Below are 19,734 nucleotides of genomic sequence, written 5' to 3' on the forward strand. Positions count from 1 at the left end.
GGTCGGGCCGGGAGCCGGGCCGCCGGGGGGGTGCGCGGGGCCGGGCCGGGAGCTGGGCCGGGGCCGTGGGGCCGGGCCGCCGGGGGGGTGCGCTGGGCCGCGGGGCCGGGGGGGTCCGCGGGGCCGGGAGCCGGGGGGTCGGGCCAGGAGCTGGGCCGCTGGGGGGTGCGCTGGGCCGCGGGGCCGGGGGGTCGGGCCGGGAGCCGGGCCGCCGGGGGGGGTGCGCTGGGCAGCGGGGTCGGGCCGCCGGGGGGGTGCGCTGGGCTGCGGGGCCGGGAGCCGGGGGGTCGGGCCGGGAGCCGGGCCGCTGGGGGGTGCGCTGGGCCGCGGGGCCGGGAGCCGGGGGGTCGGGCCGGGAGCCGGGCCGCCGGGGGGGGTGCGCTGGGCCGCGGGGCCGGGGGGTCGGGCCGGGAGCCGGGCCGCCGGGGGGGGTGCGCTGGGCAGCGGGGTCGGGCCGCCGGGGGGGTGCGCTGGGCCGCGGGGCCGGGAGCCGGTGGGTCGGGCCGGGAGCCGGGCCGCCGGGGGGGTGCGCTGGGCCGCGGGGTCGGCCGCCGGGGGGGTGCGCTGGGCCGCCGGGGCCGGGAGCCGGGGGGTGCGCTGGGCCGCCGGGGCCGGGAGCCGGGGGGTGCGCTGGGCCGCCGGGGCCGGGAGCCGGGGGGTGTGCTGGGCCGCCGGGGGCCGGCCGGCAGTGCTGGGCGGGCCGGGGGTGGTCGGCCGGGGGCCAGGGCTGGCACCCCAGGGCCCGAGCCGACCCAGGCTGGTGCCGCCGGGGGGGCCAGCCTGGGCCGCACCTCCTCCCCCCACACCTCCCCTTACCTGCCCAGGCTTCCCGCGAATTAAATGTTCGCGGGAAGCAGGGGAGGGGGCGGAGACTTTGGGGAGGGGGCGGAGTTGGGGCGGGGGAGGGGGCGGGGCTGGGGGCAGGGCCAGGGCCCCGTGGAGTGTCCTCCTTTTGGAGGCACAAAATATGGTAACCCTAGGTACATCGCATGAGGTACAAACATCTTTTCTCCACTTCCATGGAATGTTGCCACTTTGCTCATTTTTTTGTTTGCTGCTGTTCTCTTTGTCTTACTTCAAATAAATTGCTGTAACCCCTTCTTGTAGGAAATGCATGGCTCTTTTTTGTGAAATTCCACATTGCTCAGGGCCCTGGTTAGACTCCCTGGGCCAAAGAGAAACTAAGGAGTCGACCCTGAGAGAAGGTGCCTGTGACCTCTCTGGGGGCAGAGCCACCGCTAGGCAGGAAAGTCTGACCCACAGACTGGACGGTGTGTCAGGAGGTGCTCCCTCCCTGAGCCCCGACTCCATGGGCCTGCCAGCCTTAGTCCCCCACCCCCAAGAGAGCAGACAACTCCCACCTGCTGGGCAGCTGGCTGACAACTCCTCTAGCAGTGACCTTGCAGCTCCTGCCCCCTCCACCCGCAGCAACTAAGAACTGCAGGGCCCATGCAGCAGCTGCAGACAAGAGCAGCAGGGTGTGCCACAGGTGGCAGATAAGAGCGGGGTTCCCGCTGCCCACCCTGGCTAACAGCAAGGAGCCCGCCTCCTGCCTCAGCTGATAGCAGCACTGCTGGCAGTGGCTAAGAGCTGCGGGCTCTGCTGCCTGCCACGGCTCTCAGAGCTGCAGGCCTCCCGCCGCCAGCCCCAGCTCACAGCAGCAGGGCCCCTGCTGCCCACCTGTCCTGGCTGATAGCAGCAGGGCCACCGCCCATGGTGGCTAGGAGCTAAGGAGTCCGAGGGAGTGAGAACTCCCGTCCCCCGCCGGCGGCTGAGAGCTCTGGGACCCCAGCTGCCTGCAGCAGCTGAGAGCCCCAGGGGCCCCCTGCAGCCTCCAGACTCTGATAGCTTTGGCCCCACTGCCCCAGGCATGGGGCTGAAGCTGAAGAGGATAATGGTAGTGATGGAATCCATGACTTCCATTACAAAATCTTACCATTAGTGATAAGGTCACTGTCCTTGTGAGCAAAACCACAAACTGTGTATTATACCAATAAGTGGGGTTACAATGGAACTTAGTTCTTTATTTCATTCATCACCTCAAACTAGTGCTACAGAGATGTTATTGAATATTTTACAAGCCCTGTTACATATGTCTTTGCTGATGGACATTTTAAAAAAAATCAAATACCGAATGCATTACAAACATTACAACCCCAGTGCATAAAACAGATTAATTATGTTAACTTATCTGTAAATGGAAGTTTTGGGAACAAACCTAGGTGCTGCAGACCATCATTAGCAGTAGGTTTAGTGCGTCTTACTGAACTATTGCTTCACTCAAACTTCAGAATGAATGCATTTAACAAACACTCCTTGAAGCATTTGATTTTTCTTGTTATATTAAAATTTCATTTAATAATCAACTTCACCCAGTGTTTGACATTATGAAACATGGTGTACAAATAGGAAGATCTATAAAAGCTTTTGCTTTTATAACAAATACCAGTGTTGAACATGAAAAAGATATTTGAGGGAAACGGGCTAACCTCCACTTTGGCATGAGCAGGAGCAATTTACATTGACTTTAATGAGAGCAGCATCTGCTTATACCAGAACTGAATATAATCCATTTTAAAATGTTTGTGGATCCAGCTGTTTTACTTTGTTTTGCTTTGTAGAGGATTAACAGGAAAAAAAGTATCTTTGATTTGCAGAACATGAAAGCAGTTCTGCGTAACTCCACTTGTAAGTTACTCTGAAATCATTAGCCCACAGCAGCCCCAAACTGAGCATTAGTTAATAAACAGGCTAGAAGGCAGCAGCATCCAGTGGACAGAGCACGGAACTGTTAGCTCTGGTCTACACTGGGGGAGGAGGCGGGGGGTCGACCTAAGATATGCAACCTCAGCTACGCAAAAAGCATAGCTGAAGTCGGCATATCTTAGGTCGACTTACCTGGCCGTGAGGATGGCGGTGAGTCGACTGCTGCCGCTCCCCCGTCAACTCTGCTTCCACCTCTCGCGAGCTGGAGTTCCAGAGTCAACGGGGAGCGCATTCAGGGATCGATTTATCCGTGTCTAGATGAGACACGATAAATCGATCCCTGATAGATCGATCTCTACCCGCCGATCCGGCAGGTAGTGAAGACCTGCCCTTAGTCAGAAGACCTGGGTTCTATTCCCAGCCTGCTGTGTGACCTTGTGCGAGTTATGTTACCACACTGTCTGTTAAATGGGGTCAATTCTTATCATTTTCTGTAAAGCATCTTGAGCTACAGTGCCAAGTAACTAACAAAGTTACTCATTCCTGAAAATGGAGTGTGGCATATCAACTTCTTGTTCTTGTTTATTGCGTGACTTGTCTTTTTCCCAAAAGTCTGTTTCATACAGAGTATTCACCAAAGAGAAAAAAATGTGCTAGGTGAAATCTTAGTACATGACAACAGCTTAAGTTTTCAAAAACTTGAGAAGAGAAAAAAATTAGATTCTGACTAGCTTTAAGAGTGCAGCAGAAATACATTAATTACAATTTGCAGCAGCAGTACCAATAAAGTTTAAGTCTAGAGGAGCAAACCTGATAGCATTCTTAGATCACATCTTCATTGTGAAAGAAAATATTTATGTTCTTTCTGATACCTAAGGCAGTGCTATCAGGATTTATTTAATAATTGCACCCAGCACTCTAAAGTATTATTAGTTTAGAGCTAAAAAGTAACATTTTTCTTTGCATTCCGTGCATTCTTTATGGAGATTTAACTTTGATCTGCCCAAATACCTAGCACTACTTTAATCCTGTTCATTGTTGCAAAGCTGTTGGACAGTTGATTTTGGATGTTCTAACAGCATGATTGACTTTTCAGAGTTTTCTATATTTCTAAGCAGAGTCTCTAGTCTCCTTTTGATTTTCTTTTGATCTTCAATAGCGCATCCAATTACAACAGACTGAAATTTCTGATCAATGGGTCCAGATGGTACCTCAGATGTGCATGCACCATAAAGTGACATTAAACGGCTTTTGGAATCTTCCAGATCATCAAGGAGTTTATTGACTACTTCATCAATCATCCTTGTGGCGTGCAAAAGGGATTCCTGCTGCTGTGGGTTTCGTATTGTTTCTACAGAAACCTCAACAGTGAGGGTTCGGCCCATCAGACGACTGGCAGTCAGGCAAAGTTCTTCTCTTTCACCTAAATTTTAAAATAAAATGTTCTGATTTACAAACTAGCCCTTTTAGGTATGAACAGCTTTACACATACAATCAAATTTCCCTAGTGTATGTGGTATATACACATCTCTGCTGTTAGTTTGCGATAAAAATATTTTTAAAGTAGATCATAAAGTTTAATTGGTGATTCTATTTTGAACAGTGACTGTAAAAATGAAGGAGTCCTAAATTTGTGTCTCAATGTTACACCAAATGTACTCCATTTACAGGTACAATCTAACTACCAGTCTTTCTACCAGTCCTTGAGAGTCAAACTCAGTTCCTCCATCTCGTGCATTATCTCCAATAATAATGGTACTGCATGCTAAATTGGACCCTCTGACACCTGGCCAAGCTCATTCTTTCAGCTGGCTTGCATGCATATAACTGCCTGGACCTTATTAGACAAGTCTGTTGATGATGCACAAAATGGAATAGAATCCTGCTTCTTAATATTAGTTGTGTTGGCTCTGCAGTGCAAACAGCAGTAAAAAAAAACAGTAAAAGGTTATGCATTACTGCAATTAGGCAATATACTGCTTTTGTTCAGAGTCCTATCTGAATAAGAGTATACCACTTTCACAGTCATTTCCTGAGCTGAATTACACTTCAGTGCTTCTTTTTCTTCATGATAGGAAAACATATGAACTAAGCCACTACAGTCACAGCATCTACATAAACTTCTAGCAGAGCTACAAAAAAAAATTAAATAAGTATTTTGCTACATAAAATAAGACTGGATAAGGAGCACCTTATTGGACTTGTTGCATTAGTTCTTGCATGCTATGCAGTAGTGCAACTAAGCATGGAGAGAAGGGGTAGATTGGTTTCTTAACTTATTAATGTTTGTTAATCACAGAATATCAGGGTTGGAAGGGACCTCAGGAGGTCATCTAGTCCAACCCCCTGCTCAAAGCAGGACCAATCCCGCACTAAATCCCCAAATGGCCCTCTCAAGGACTGAACTCATAACCTTGGGTTTAGGAGGCCAATGCTCAAACCACTGAACTATCCCTCCCCTGTGGCATAAAATGAAATGCCAGGAAGGGGCTATGATTTGACCTTCCACTGGCTGCGTGAACTGTATTTTTAGAGCACTGCTCACAGGGATAACATAATAGATCCTTGTGGAACCCTACATGAGAGATTTATCAGGGCAGATAAATAACTGAGGCTTGGTCTACACAAGGAATTTATGTCAGCATAACTACGTTGCTCAGGAGTATGGAAAATCAACATTCCTGAGTGACGTAGTTATACCTACATAAGTTCCTAGTGTAGACAGCATTATGTCGACGGGAGGGCTTCTCCCGTCGACATAGCTGCTGCATCTCGGGGAGGTGGAGTATCCACGTGGACAGGAGAAGCTCTCCCGTCGGTATAGGTAGCATCTTCACTAAGCACTATAGCTGCACCAATGCAGTGCTGTAAGTGTAGACAAGCCCTTACTCAGCATCACCCTCTGCAATCTTTCAATAAAAAGAATGATACCACTAATGAGCCAGCCAGTCTGCCCCAATTAGTGTCTGTTAGTTAGATAACATCACCTCATCAGCTGCTATTTAGATTTTTCAGAAGTCTTTGGACACCTGACTTTTCCTTATGGCTACAGTGGAAGCAGATGAAATATTTTCTTCTAATGGAATACAGCATATTTCAAGTTTGAGAAGGTATTCCCTGTACTTATAATGGGGAACACTGCTAGCACCAAAAATATCTTACTTTACTTTGTTTTTTACTAATAGGCACACACACCCATTGTATGAGTGAGCATCTAGTACAGTTTCCATGCCATATTTTGTCAAAAAACAAATAAAATTAAAGTAACCAGGAAACCAAAGGACGATGTCCAGATGATATCAGCCTTGCTGTGTCACAACCTTCTTGATACTATTACACAAAAGAGGATGGTTAAAAACAGGGCGAAATCAGCAAGATCACCACTGGCAAGAGACTTGTTTCTTTAGCTGTCTGCTTAAGAACTGCGTGTTTGACAGAAGCTAGTACCCTTTCTGCTATTGGGGGACAGTACAGATTGTAACCAATGATTAATAGAATACTTCCCTGCTTGGCTTTTAATAAACATAGTGGGCAAAGTCCCATTCATCCAATGGATGGTCACCTGAATATCAAGGTAACCTGTGAGGATTACATATAGGAAGAGGCTGCTAAGAAATCTCTGTAAGAGCAGAAAGGATAAATACGACTGCCTAATAGGCCAATTCTCCCCTTTAGAGACAACTGAAACTCAATTGTGTCCATCAGTTTCCATATGTCTAAATAAAGTCCTCCCCCACCAGGAGCACAGGTGAGCTGACCCTGACTTTGAAAAGGAGGTGATGGGCTGGGCATGACAAAAGGGTAATTTTCACATATGCAATAATGCTTACAGCAGTCCCCTATACTGAACTAGGATCTGAATTTGAATAGTCAGGTGTAAAAGGCTACTAAGGTAACAGGATCCATCTAACACTACATTACCTCAAACAGACTTACATTTATTCTTTTCCCTCACCACTTTCAAATAGTTCAACTGAGCTGCATGTAAAACACATACACTAACTGTAATTTAGGATTGTATCCACTGATTTCTCCAAAACAAGTTTCAAATGAGAATCTAGGAAAAGGCAGACTCTCACCTTCACTGATGTGCCTCATATCTTGGCTGTTCTGTATATTGTGGATCATTTCTAGCAGGGTTTCTTTTTCTTGTTCCATAGCAGAGGCTGCATCACGCAAGGCTTCAACCCTGAGTAAAGTTGAACCAAGCAGAAGAAAAAAAAATCTATATATAATAAAGTCACTTCAGCCACATAACATGCTCTCAGTGTTTCTTTGTTTTTTTCAGTCTGCCCTGTCAGTTAGTTTTAGCAACACTGCAGTGTTGTCAGACAAGTGACATGACTGCCAATTCAGGGCAATATCAGGTACACCTATACCGTGATAAAAGACCCACAGCACACCCACTGCTAGCGTCAGTCAGTTGACTCAGGCTTGGGCTGTAAAATTGCAGTGTAGATACGCAGGCATGTGCTGGAGCCGAAGATCTGAGGTCTGCGATGCGGGAGGGTCTCAGAACCTGGGCTCCAGCCTGAGCCCAAATGTCCACACTGCAATTTTTAGCCCTCCAGCCTGACCCCAAATCAGCTAACCTGTGCTCTGAGAGTTGAAACCACATGTATTTTATCACAGTGTAGACATGATAAAAGGACCATCAAGTCCTTCTATGTAAAAATGTGCTAAGAGAAAAGCTAGGATTGCCAACCCTCCAGGATTGTCCTGGAGTCTCCAGGAATTAAAGATTAATCTTTAAAGATTATGTCATGTGATGAAATCTCCAGGAATTCATCCAACCAAAGTTGCAACCCTAAGAAAAGCTAGCAAACTCTCTGCAATTTCCTGTGCAGAAATCCCAGGGTACTAAGGGGATAAGGAGTTAGCAGCTGCATGGAACATAAGGATTCCTGGGGCATCTTGGATCCTCCGCAGTTCTCAGGGCATCCATGTGGAGTCACTGTCAATCATAGCATGGCACTCTCATGAATAATGTAGCCCTTGGTATCTCAGCTACAGAAATACACCAACCAACCCCTCACCCCTCTCAAAAAGGAGAAAGAAACTATAGAGCCAAAGTTAATGCTGTTCAGCTTGGTATTAACTGTAGATGAAATTGCCTTCTGGATAACACACTTTAATAGGTGAGCATGCTGCACTGAGTGTTTGCACGCCAGCTCTACACACTGCCTCCACAATCACTGTTTCCATAGCAGTCGGTGATGCAGAAGGCAAGCAGTTGTAGGAAATGTATAGAAGCCTGTATTTGTCCAGTAGCAGTTTAGGCAACAACTCACATTCCTAAACTCCAGGTAATGCAGCAAACTAGGTTCCTCCAGAAACCTGACCCTCTTTCTCTGATCCCATTCATCATACTACACACAAAATGTGTAACATCCTTCTATTTGGGGGACGAGCATGTCATATAAGCTTTGCTCTCTGCGCTCTATGTTTAGTCACATCTGGCCATTATTTGTGCTCCTTTATTCTCCCCTCCCCCTTTTGCTGTGTACTAGAGAGCTTGATCTGGCCTTCAGATTTGGAAATACTATACTGGAAACCTGGGTTTCAATCCTTCAGTTAATTTCCCATTCCTTCACCATGCCCTGAAGGTTAGGGGTTTGGAATTGATTAAAGTAATTGAGGAACGCCACAAATAGACAGAAAATGCACAGTAGGAAAATCATTAGCACTGGAGATTAGTGCCAAAAGATAAACTTTTCAACGCTCAATCCTCCAGTTTCTGCACTTGCCTGAGTAATATTAATGTCATGGTTAAGAGCAGTAGAGGGCAACCTGCGGCCCATCAGGGTTATCCGCTAGTGGCCGCCAGACAGTTTGTTTACATTTGCACAGCTGCCCGCAGCTCCCAGGCCGCAGTTCGCCGTTCCCGGCCAATGGGAGCTGCAGGAAGCGGCGGATAGCATGTCCCTGTCCCTGCCTGTGCCGCTTCCTGTATATACTATTGGCCGGGAACGGCGAACCACGGCCACTGGGAGCTGCGGGCGGCAGTACAAACGTAAACAAACTGTCTGGAGGCTACCAGCAGATTACCCTGACGGGCCGTGTGCGGCCCTCAGACTGCCCACCACTGGAGTAGAGGGTTTGCTGAGATTTAACTGGCTGCTAGGATTGTGCAATAATGATACAAACTCTGTTTTCCCAGTTCCCCCACCTGTCATATGATGACCATTACATGAGTCTGTTGACAGTTCTAGACTCTTCCAATCGATAATGCAGAAACTTTAGACAATTCCCAAATTGAGGTCTGTTTCATAGTGTCTATGAAACTCTCTGTAAAAACCAAGAGAATCCACCTATCCTGAAATGTTTATTAAACATGGTGAAAAAATGTGATCTATTCTCTCTGACGTTCACTTGGATATTAGTTACAACCAGAGTGCCAATACCATTAATATTTTTACCTAAAAAATTTCCTATCCCCTGGAAAATAAATACAAAGTAATTTATGATAGAATACAACAAAGGGGGAGGATTGCTTGTGCCACCTAGCTCTGCATAAATGACCACACAAGTACAATAGGGACAGGTTCTTTTACTTTCCCCCTTATGTAACTGCTTTCTATTTCTAATTCTTCCATCTCAACCAAAGGTGGCAAAGGTGGAAAGATAGATTTTGCTTCATGGCACTGAGTATCCATTCAGGTTCCAATAATATCTTGACCAAATTTCCTTTACATAGTCCATTGTGCACAAACATGTGGCTGTAATTTTTCTGTCTTCTTTCCCTCCAAGTCTAAGTTTTTATTTGTTCTGATTTTTTTATTGGGTGGGGGGATTAAAATGGCCTCCCATGTATATTCCCACACTACTCTTGAGCCTAACTTCATTTCAACTCACCCTTTCAACTAAAGGCAGACAATGCCCGGGGAGAGGATGCTGGGAGGATTACTTAATAGCAACATGATACATGCCTTTCCAAGAGAGATCAAATACACTATTTCTACAGATCTCCCAGTCTAGGAACTTCAGCTATGAAATTAAATCCCTGATGTTTCCTGGCCTTACATCTCTGAGGTTGCAGAGCATTGTACTAAAAGTACACCACTACATTGTCTTAACTGCTATACATTTGTGGCATTCCAGTCCTACTGCTGATTTTTAATCAACCTTTAGTTGTAATTTTACTGACAAATTTTTCTCATCTATCCCAGTGTTCATTAAATATAGTACCAAGCGCAGTCAGAACATGGCTCATTCTCTCTTTCTGATGGAATCCACCAGGCAGTCAAAATACTTTGTACTCTAGAGCATTACAGATCGTAGCCACAAGATGGTGATCACTATTCACTATTCATATGTGTCTGCAGTTAAAGTTACACTGATTTAACTCAAGTGATTTAAAATTGAGTTAAATCAGTACAACCCCTAATGCAGATACATTTAAATTGGTTTAACCTTTGCTCAAAAAGGGTTTGATCTGCATTTAATCAATTTTAAATTTAAGTTTAGTTAAAACAGTACAACTTTTCTAACACACAAGACATCTAAATATATTTGTCTTGATAAACCTGTCATAGTACTAGAAGATGATCTACGAATCACTCTTTTTACATCTTTCTAAATGAAAGCTAGGTTGTGTGTGTGTTTGGGGGAGGGAGGCAGGACTATGATACTGTCTATCAAAAGAAGCTTACTCAAAAAAAGCAATTTTTCAACATTATTCCCAGGACCACTGTGCAGCTGATGAATTCGATCTGGATGGGAGTACATAGGGGCTGGAACTAGGGGTGCTGCTGCACCCTCTGGCTTGAAGTGGGTTTCATCATATACAGGGTTTACAGTTTTGCTCAAAGGCACTCAGCACCTCCCCTATACAAATTGTTCCAGCACCCCTATGTGAGTATACACTGGGAGAACTGTAAGCTCTTCAGGGCAGGGATTGTCTATTTGTATCCAATACAGTGTGGAAACTGGTGATGGTATTAAACAAACACTTTATTTTTTTAAGTCTCCTGTACAGCGAATTCCAAGATGAAGGCATTTATGGTAGGCTCGGAGATAAACATGCATCTAACATCACTGCCCCAAAAGATTTCAGCCAGAAAATGAGTTGAGAGCAAAAGATGGGTGGAAAAAAGGAAGCTTAGATAAAGGAATAAGCAAAATTCATTTAGATTTTTTTTCACTCTTAAGAGGAACAATTATAAAATAATCCTGCTACGATGAAAATGCAGAAATATTTAGATACAAGCCTAATAATTGTAAGTGAAAGCTTACGTTTAAGACATACTTATTGTAACTAGTGAGGGGAAAATAATTTAATACAAATTCTTGACAAAGGCGTGGATTTTTGGAGGGATGAGGAAAGTATTGTAAAGTGACTCATTTTCATTATAATAATAAAGATAGTAATAAAGCAGGTGAATTGATTTTTTATCTGAGTTGGTTACATTTTTATGGCACTTTTGCGAGGCTGTTTTAATGATTATATTAAATAACTATGCCTTTTTTTAAAAAACATTGGTTAAAGTATTTTTCAGAATTTTTTAAAAAAAGTATCCCTTCACCGTTATTCCCCTTGGAAACTTGAAACTAAAATTAAGAAATCTGGAGTTTTTAACAGATTATTTTTATAGTAATTCAATTGCACGCATACATTGATTCAACACACTCAATAAGGGCCTGATCCAATTCCATCAAAGTCAATGGGATCCTTTTCAATTATGTCAGTGGGTTTTGGATCAGGTCCTACCATCTGACATTGAAAAATAGTGAACTGCATTACAGAGATGCATCTTGAATCAGTATAATTCTAAAGAGGATTTTTAAAATACCACTTCCTTAAAATACTGACAAGTATCAGAGGGGTAGCCGTGTTAGTCTGAATCTGTAAAAAGTAACAGAGGGTCCTGTGGCACCTTTAGGACTAACAGAAGTATTGGAAGCATAAGCTTTCGTGGGTAAGAACCTCACTTCTTCAGATGCAAGAAGTGAGGTTCTTACCCACGAAAGCTTATGCTCCCAATACTTCTGTTAGTCTTAAAGGTGCCACAGGACCCTCTGTTACCTTTTAAAATACTGAGTGATTGTTATGTGATTAGAAGCTGACAGCTTAGTTTAGCAAGATTTTGTGGAGCAACAGGATAAATATAGGTTTCAGAGTAGCAGCCGTGTTAGTCTGTATCTGCAAAAAGAACAGGAGTACTTGTGGCACTTCTGAAGTGGGCTGTAGTACACGAAAGCTTATGCTCTAATAAATTTGTTAGTCTCTAAGGTGCCACAAGTACTCCTGTTCTTTTTGAGGATAAATATAAACATCTCGTAATATGCAGTTGATAAAAATGCCCTTTAAAAAGTAATGCCTTGATAAGTGTTAATATCTTATGTAAAATCTGATAACCAGAATTAAGAATTATTTTATTTGCAATAATTGCTGTTCGGTGGCTACTCTAGACATTTGTGTCTACTACAATATGTTGCATCGCCACAAAGTGGCACTTGTCAGCGAGATTTTTTGTTGTTGTTGTTGCATTATCTGCAAAGTGCAAGGAATGCATGGCCCTGCAGAGTAATTCATGGCCCTCTCGCCCGAGAGGTGACCTCTTGGGGTCAGGATTGAGACATGTTGTGATATTCAACATGGTACACTGCTGTTGCTGGTCATGCATTTATTCTTTAGATAAACGGAGGACTTCAGTCTCCAGAGCTATTAATCTGGAATGGCACAATTAAGTACAGACCTGTCAGTCTTACATCGATTCTGGACAAGATAATGGAACTGTTGATACGGGAATTGTTTAAGAAAGAATATATGGGACTTGATTAATAAAGAATTAAAGGAGGGTAATGTAATTAATGCAAATCAACATGGGTTTATGGAAAATAGATCCTGTCAAACTAACAATATTTTTTTTAATGAGATTACAAGTTTGGTTGATACAGGTAATAGTGTTGACATAATATACTTAGACTTCTTTAAGGCACTTGATTTGGTTCCACACAACATTTTGATTAAAAAAGAACTAAAACAATATAAAATTAATATGAGACACAAGGTGGGTGAGATAATAACTTCTATTGGACCAACTTCTGTTGATGAAAGAGACAAGCTTTTGAGCTACACAGAACTTTTCTGACCTGAAGAAGATATTACCTTACACATCTTCTCTCTCAAATATCCTGGGACCAAAACTGCTACAACAACACTGCAAACATAAAACTAACATAGAACATATTAAATGGATTAAAAATTCACTTGGCTCCCTGTACTTTTTATGATGAAATTCCCATCCTGCATTAGTGAAAGAACGGGACATCAAAACCTGTGAAAATTCATTTGAACACAAGGAACAGCTAATTTCTTCAATGCAGTGGAAATAGCAGCATCTCAACTTACGTAACAAGTGCACCGACTTTCATACTCAACTTGGAAGAGAAGGGCGTGAATGTGTCTGGGAAAGAGGTTCAAAAAGGGAGACAGAAGGATGGAGAAAAGGACTGCTTGCAAGTGGGAGGGTCCTCAATCTTACATGTAACCAGGGCCAATACGAAAGAAATCTTTCTAGCATACTTAGCTGTGTACATCTGGAATATCATATATATATATATATACACACACACACACACAATCATATTATTCCACTTACTTGTATATTCCATGATCATTTATCACTTATTCAAATATCAGTTTTTCACAACACTACAGAATGTAAATTAAAATGTAAGTACATTATTTAGATTGCAATAATACCTATAGATTTAGTGGCTCAGGGATTCAAGAGCCAAGTATTGGGAAGAAAGAGAGAGGACAAGGAAAAGAGAAAGCTCACAAAACAATAAATAAATAAATAAATAAATAAATAATTCATGGGCTCCAGTGCTGCAATGGGTTAGTGCACAGTACTTATAGAGCAGTGCTGTGTGGAGTGATGCTGAAGTTGTGAGTTCAAACCTCACCTAGAGCACTAGTTTGGGGGTAGGGATAGCTCAGTGGTTTGAGCATTGGCCTGCCAAACCTGGGTTGTGAGTTCAGCCCTTGAGGGGGCCACTTAGGGATCTGGAGCAAAAATCAGTACTTGGTCCTGCTAGTGAAGGCAGGGGGCTGGACTCAATGACCTTTTGAGGTCCCTTCCAGCTCTATGAGATAGGTATATCTCCATATATTATATACCAGTTAGTTTTTCAGAGAGCTGAGTCAAAACACTTCACTTCACTACCATCTGATGTCAAGTGTTTCATTTTGTATTCTCTTGTTTGAGAAGTCATGGATTTTATTCTGAATTTCACCCATTGTTCCCCCATATCCTGCTAGTATTTTCAGCAAGGTAACTTGGGCCCCCGATCCTGCAAATACTTATGCACTTGTTAAAAATTTATGCACGTGAATAGTCCCACATGTGTAATGTCAAACAGGTACATATGTGTTTGGGCTTTGATGTTGATTAATAACTTCAAGAAAAATTCTCCTAGCTACAACGGTGATATGTTTTTCTTTCTGTATCTTGCACTCTGACTTCCAATTTATTCATTGTTTAGAATATCAATTAAGAACACTACATAAAAAACCCAGTTCTCCTTATTTCTGCTTTTTACTTGGCCTACAAGTGATTGAAAGCAAGTGCAGTGTCTTCCTCTAGTACAGGGGTGGCCAAACTTTTTGGTCCGAGGGCCACATCTGGGTATGGAAATTGTATGGCAGGCCATGAATGCTCACAAAATTGGGGACTGGGGTGCGGAAGGGGGTGTTGGCTAAGGCTGGGGATGTGGGCTGTGAGGTGGGGCCAGAAATGAGGAGTTCAGGGTGCAGGAGGGGGCTCCAGTCTGGGGCAGGGGGTTGGGGTGGGGGTTCTGGCTGGGGGTGCGGGCTCTGAGATGGGGCTGAGCATGAGGGTTGAGAGTGCTCTGGGCTGGGACTGAGGGGTTCGGAGAGCGGGAAGGGAATCAGGGCTGGGTCAGGGAGTTGGGGCACAGGAGGGGGTCAAGGGTGAAGGATTTGGGCAGCGTTTACCTCAAGCAGCTCCTGGAAGCAGTGGCATGTCCCCCCTCTGGCTCCTATGCGGAGGCGCGGCTAGACGGGGGACATGCCACTGCTTCCGGGAGCCACAGCACACGCAGAGCAGGGCAAGCCGGCAAGCCCGCGACCCCGCTCCCTGGCGGGAGCTTGAGGGCCAAATTAAATGTCTGAAGGGCCAGATGCGGCCCCCAGCCCGTAATTTGCCCACCCCTGCTCTACTACATGCCACTTATCTGACCACAACTTTCCCCCATGGAACAGATAGGCCAGTCAGCACTTTTGTTTCCAGATGAGTAATTTGACACTTGCTTTTTTACTGGAGTTGTAACACCTATCTGTATTTTAAAGCATTTTGACTTATTTGAATTGCTCATATATAAAGGTTATGCAGCAAAGTTATATGTAAGCTTTTAAATTGGTTAGTAATTGTTGATAGGTTTTGTGTGTTTCACTGTGCAGCCTCTTTTGAAACCGTGATAAACACAATGCAGCAACACAAAGTGAAGCTTTTGCAATTTAATATGATGAACTATTTAGCATCTCTGTGTTTCTGTTCTCAGGTACCCTACTTAATAAACACCTATTTAAGAAAAAAAGTTCCCCTGTAGTTTCAGCAGGACAGAGACACACTTTAAGGGAAGCAATAGAGTACTGTAGGGAATGTGAGTCTGACTTTATATTAAAAATATACTTGCAATACAAGTATTTAGAGAGCTCTGAATTCACTTAGTTATGGCCACCAGAATACCATGACCTATATATAGATGCAGATGAGCTTTTTTGGAGGAAAAGGAAGTCATGGCAATGGAAAAGCTCCAGGTCTGTAGAAATAAATATCCAATTTTCTGGGTGGAACAATTCCTTGAAGGCCAAGCTAGCACATCTAAATGACTTCTACCAATGGAGCCCAATTCCAACATATCCTCTCCCCTTTATCTCAGATTTACTAGCTTTTACTTTAGAAGCATACCCTCAGAACTGGGGTTGGAATAAATGTGGGAAAACTAGTTATGGGTTAAGAATTATATGATTAAGCTAATAGTTTTATAGTTCTGTGTCCCCAATGCCATCACTTCAGTGAGAATGGTAGGTTAGTACTGTATTCAACTGCATTTCGCCATTTATATTACCAAGAATAATCCAACAAATAGAAGTTTTATTTCGCTCGCTGCGGTATGATGTATATTAAATTACACTCCCCTGCCACACTAACACTCATTCAAAGAAAGATTGCTGGTGTTGCTGTCTAGAAGCAGCACTTCATTCTTTAAGGCAGTGACTTTTTTTTTTTTAATCCACTGACTACTCTTGTATGCAGAAACCCTGCTAGTCTGACAGATTGGTGGGAGGGGGGATAATCCCTAAATTGTAAGGAAAGATGAAGTAGTGAACAGTTTCATTTGTGGAATAGATTTTCTTGAAGGGGGGAGGGAAGATAAGGAAACTGATATCACAGCAGGGCACTGTCTTTGGGGATGGAGGAGGTAGGGTGACCAGATGTCCCAATTTTATAGGGACAGTCCCGATACTTGGGTCTTTTTCTTGTATAGGCTCCTATTACCCACTACCCCCGTCCCGATTTTTCACACTTGCTGTCTGGTCACCCTAGGGGGAGGCCGAGGAAAGAAATCAGTTGAAAACTATTTCTGTCTGACACTTTTCACGCCTGTAGTTACACCACCACCTAAAATTACTACAACTAAAACAAATTGTGAAGTAATGTACATTGGAGGCAAAAACATGAACTATGCCTACCCTTGTTCAGTTCTCTTTTAACTGGATTAACTAAAGAAAAGGACCTGGTAATCATTGTGGACAGCTAAACGAAAACCTCTGCTCAATGTGCAGTTGTAGTCAAAAAAGCTAACAAGCTGTTATATGCATAAAAAATGGGATGAAGAACAACAGGGAAAATATATTATAATGTCATCATATAAATCAATGGTACACCCTCATTTAGAATACTGTGTGCTGTTCTGATCACCCCATCTCAAAAAAGAATACTGCAAAATTAGAGGGGCTTTAGGGATGTGGAAAAACTCATTTGAAGAGACTGAAAAGATTGGGATTGTTCAATAGAGCCGCCATTGGCCAAACTACTCAGGACTGGGAGCTGCCTCCTGATCTTCTGCACAGAGGTGGGCAGAGACTGGTGTCAAGCAGGGCCGGCTCCAGGCACCAGGCACCCAAGCACATGCTTGGGGCGGCACCTGGTAAGGGGCAGCGGGGGGAGCGCGGCGCGGCATTCTGTGGGGGGCGGGCGCTCCGGCGGCACGGCACGGCGCTCGGCGGGGGGGAGGAGGTTCCAGCGGCGCTCAGCGGGCTCTGGTGGCGCGGAGCTCGGCGGGGGGGGGCAGCACGGGGCTCGGCGCTCGAGGGGGGGGTTCCGGCAGCGTGGAGCTCGGCGGGTGGGGGGGCAGCACGGGGCTCGGCGCTCGGGGGGGGTTCCGGCGGCACAGAGCTCGGCGGGGGGGCAGCACGGGGCTCGGCGCTGGGGGGGGAGTTCCGGCGGCGCGGAGCTCGGCGGGGGGGGCAGCACGGGGCTCGGGGGGGGGTTCCAGCGCTCAGCGGGGGGGGCGGTGCAGGAGGGTGGTGCTCTGGGGGGGGGTTCCGGCAGCGCTCGGCGGGGGATTGCACGGCGCTCGGCGGGGGGCCTCGGGGGGCGGCACTTTTTTTTGCTGCTTGGGGCACCAAAAAAGCTAGAGCTGGCCCTGGTGTCAAGGTGTCCCCATCTTCCCACCCATGTACCCAGTCTCCACTGAGCTAGGGATGAACTGAACAAGCCTTCAGGCTCCTAAGTGTTTGACTTAAAGCGACAGTGCACTCACATACACGTTCCCCTTCACACATTCTTGTATTATTATTGTTGATGTTACTTCTTGGTACTTCCATTGAAATGCACATATAATCTCTGTAATATTATTCTTTCAACATTCATTAAGGATTGCAGTACTGTTATTTTAGTTTTTTGACTGGCCTGTGAATTTTATAATTTTATTTCTCTCTTATGCTTAAATTTAATTATTTGAATAGTGAGTTCTAAAATACCTAACTTGTCTTGGTGCAGTAATTAGCTTTATTACTTTTATTACCATATTGTGCTTTGTCATTCTTTATTTAAAATGGTGCAATCAAATAATAGTATCCTTCTAGAACGTAAATTTAGCTTGTACTCACCTTAGCTTTGCCAGTTTAAAAACAATTAGCTAAACATATAACTTTAGACACTGTGCAGATGGTCACTTATTTTCAAATTGTATTTTAGTTATATCCATAAAATAACGAAGTTCATAAGAAAATAAATGCAGTTCCAAGTCTGATCCTAAGAGTAATGATAGAGCCAAATGTTAGTGGGTCACATATATGATTGTGACTGGTAAACATATACACAGGCGCCGACTTTCCACTGTGCCAGGGGGATGCTCGACCCCCGGCTCTGCCTCAGGCCCCGCCCCCACTCCACCCCTTCCCTTAAGACCATAACCCGCCCTGCCTCTTCCCACCCCTGCTCCACCTCTTCCCGCCCCATTCTGCCACCTCCCCCGAGCGCACCGCGTCGCTCCTCCCCCACAGCCTCCTGCACGCCAGAGCCCCACGGAGTCAGTGCCTATGAACATATATGCCAAAATAAAGAGAAAAAAAATTAATCACATATGTTCAAGTAAATATGTTTTTAGTGGAGTGAACAACAATTGACTAAAATAGAGTAGATAATGGCAGCAACACAGAGTGTGTCTGTTAGACAAAGTACACAGATTTTAAGCAGATGCTACTTATTTTTATTTCTCTCCACTAAAGCTAGTGTACAAAGTATCAAACTTATGTTTCTGATATCTTTGTTAAGGTTCCAAAACTGATACCTCCAGGATTGGGAATATCTTGCTGTACATATACATTTAAAATATGGCTTTAACTAGTGTTTGTATATTTTTTTCTTTACATAGGAATTAGATACTGTGCTCCTGACAGCTACTTTCTAAATTATTTTAAAAACAAAACAAAACAAACAAACAAACAAAAAACCACAATCCTAGAGTTTTCTGGTGCCTAACCAGCCCCTGCAATCAGTTAAACTTGCCCCCTCCTACTTAAACCTGAAGTGGCATCCTGGCACCACTGGATTATTGTACCTTCTGTGAAACATGATTCTCTAAGGAAAATGGAGCTCCCCTTATAAAGCAAACAGCTCCCCTGCTGCCTAACCCTTCAACATTCAAATAGGCTGTGTTCAGTAAGAAGTGTGAACACAGGATCTCTAATGACAACTGTGTCTTCCTACCTCTATGAGCCTGGAAACTATATATAGGTCTTTCCCCCAGACCTCCCCGTCCCCAGCCCCTCCCAGCACTTCAGTGGAAGCAGCTGTGCTCTTCACTCACAGCCTGTTTAAATCCCAGCAGCAGCAGCAGCAAACTTCTTTTTCATTCAAGTCCGGTGCAGGAATAGACGCACAGATGGGAGAGAAGAAATCAGCAACAGCATCAACCTGCTAAGGCTTCCAGTGCGCGCGCGCACACACACACACCGCTGGCTGAGCACATGTCTAGCCAGGTTCTTCTCCAATTGCAGAAACACACTTCAACAGTCCCTACTGCCGCATTACCAAGACCGCTCCAAAAATGCCCTGCGCACTAGCAGGACGCCTTCCCCCCCCCTCCCAAATACCCTGCCGCACTACCAGGACGCCCCCCACATACCCTGCCGCACCAGGACACCTCCCCCCACATACCCTGCCGCACCACTAGCAGGCGCCCCCAACCCCCTCTGCACTGCCAGACCCCCGAGCGCAGCCGCGCCGTACCTGAGCTCCAGCTGGTCCAGGTTCTGCAGCAGGCGGCTGGAGCAGTCGGCCATGGAGGTGGAGCGGAAGAAGCGCCCGCGGAGCTGCCCCGCCGGCTGTCCCTCGCTGGCCTTAGCGCTGATCCTGGCCTGGGCCATGGCGCTCCCGGGCCTGAGGAGCCGGGGCTGCGGCTGCGGCGGCTGCGACTCCGCCTCCCGCTCCCCCCAGAGCAGACCCCGCGCAGCGCCGGAGGAGGAAACCGGCCGCCGCCTGCCCC

General features: G+C 45.4%; 1 protein-coding gene across 1 annotated transcript; it reads right to left on the minus strand.

Annotated features, from left to right (window-relative positions):
* Positions 1-2,004: 2,004 nt before the first annotated feature.
* Positions 2,005-19,695, minus strand: BAG2 (BAG cochaperone 2). The gene is made up of 3 exons (XM_054024502.1): positions 19,479-19,695; positions 6,786-6,895; positions 2,005-4,129 (listed from the first exon to the last, which is right to left on the minus strand). Exons 1-3 carry the CDS (start codon positions 19,613-19,615, stop codon positions 3,729-3,731), a joined length of 648 nt encoding a protein of 215 aa, XP_053880477.1. The 5' UTR covers positions 19,616-19,695; the 3' UTR covers positions 2,005-3,728.
* Between the last annotated feature and the right edge of the window lie 39 nt (positions 19,696-19,734).

The sequence above is a fragment of the Malaclemys terrapin genome, chromosome 3, assembly GCF_027887155.1.
Source record: "Malaclemys terrapin pileata isolate rMalTer1 chromosome 3, rMalTer1.hap1, whole genome shotgun sequence".
Taxonomy (NCBI): Eukaryota; Metazoa; Chordata; order Testudines; family Emydidae; genus Malaclemys; species Malaclemys terrapin.

Bases quoted from the DNA above. Each gene is read 5' to 3' on its own strand.
- BAG2 (XM_054024502.1), bottom strand. From the start codon at position 19,615: ATGGCCCAGGCCAGGATCAGCGCTAAGGCCAGCGAGGGACAGCCGGCG. The intron at 6,896-19,478 runs GTACGGCGCGGC...AACTTTACTCAG, and splicing joins CTGGACCAGCTGGAGCTCAG to GGTTGAAGCCTTGCGTGATG. The intron at 4,130-6,785 runs GTGAGAGTCTGC...TTTAAAATTTAG, and splicing joins TATGAGGCACATCAGTGAAG to GTGAAAGAGAAGAACTTTGC.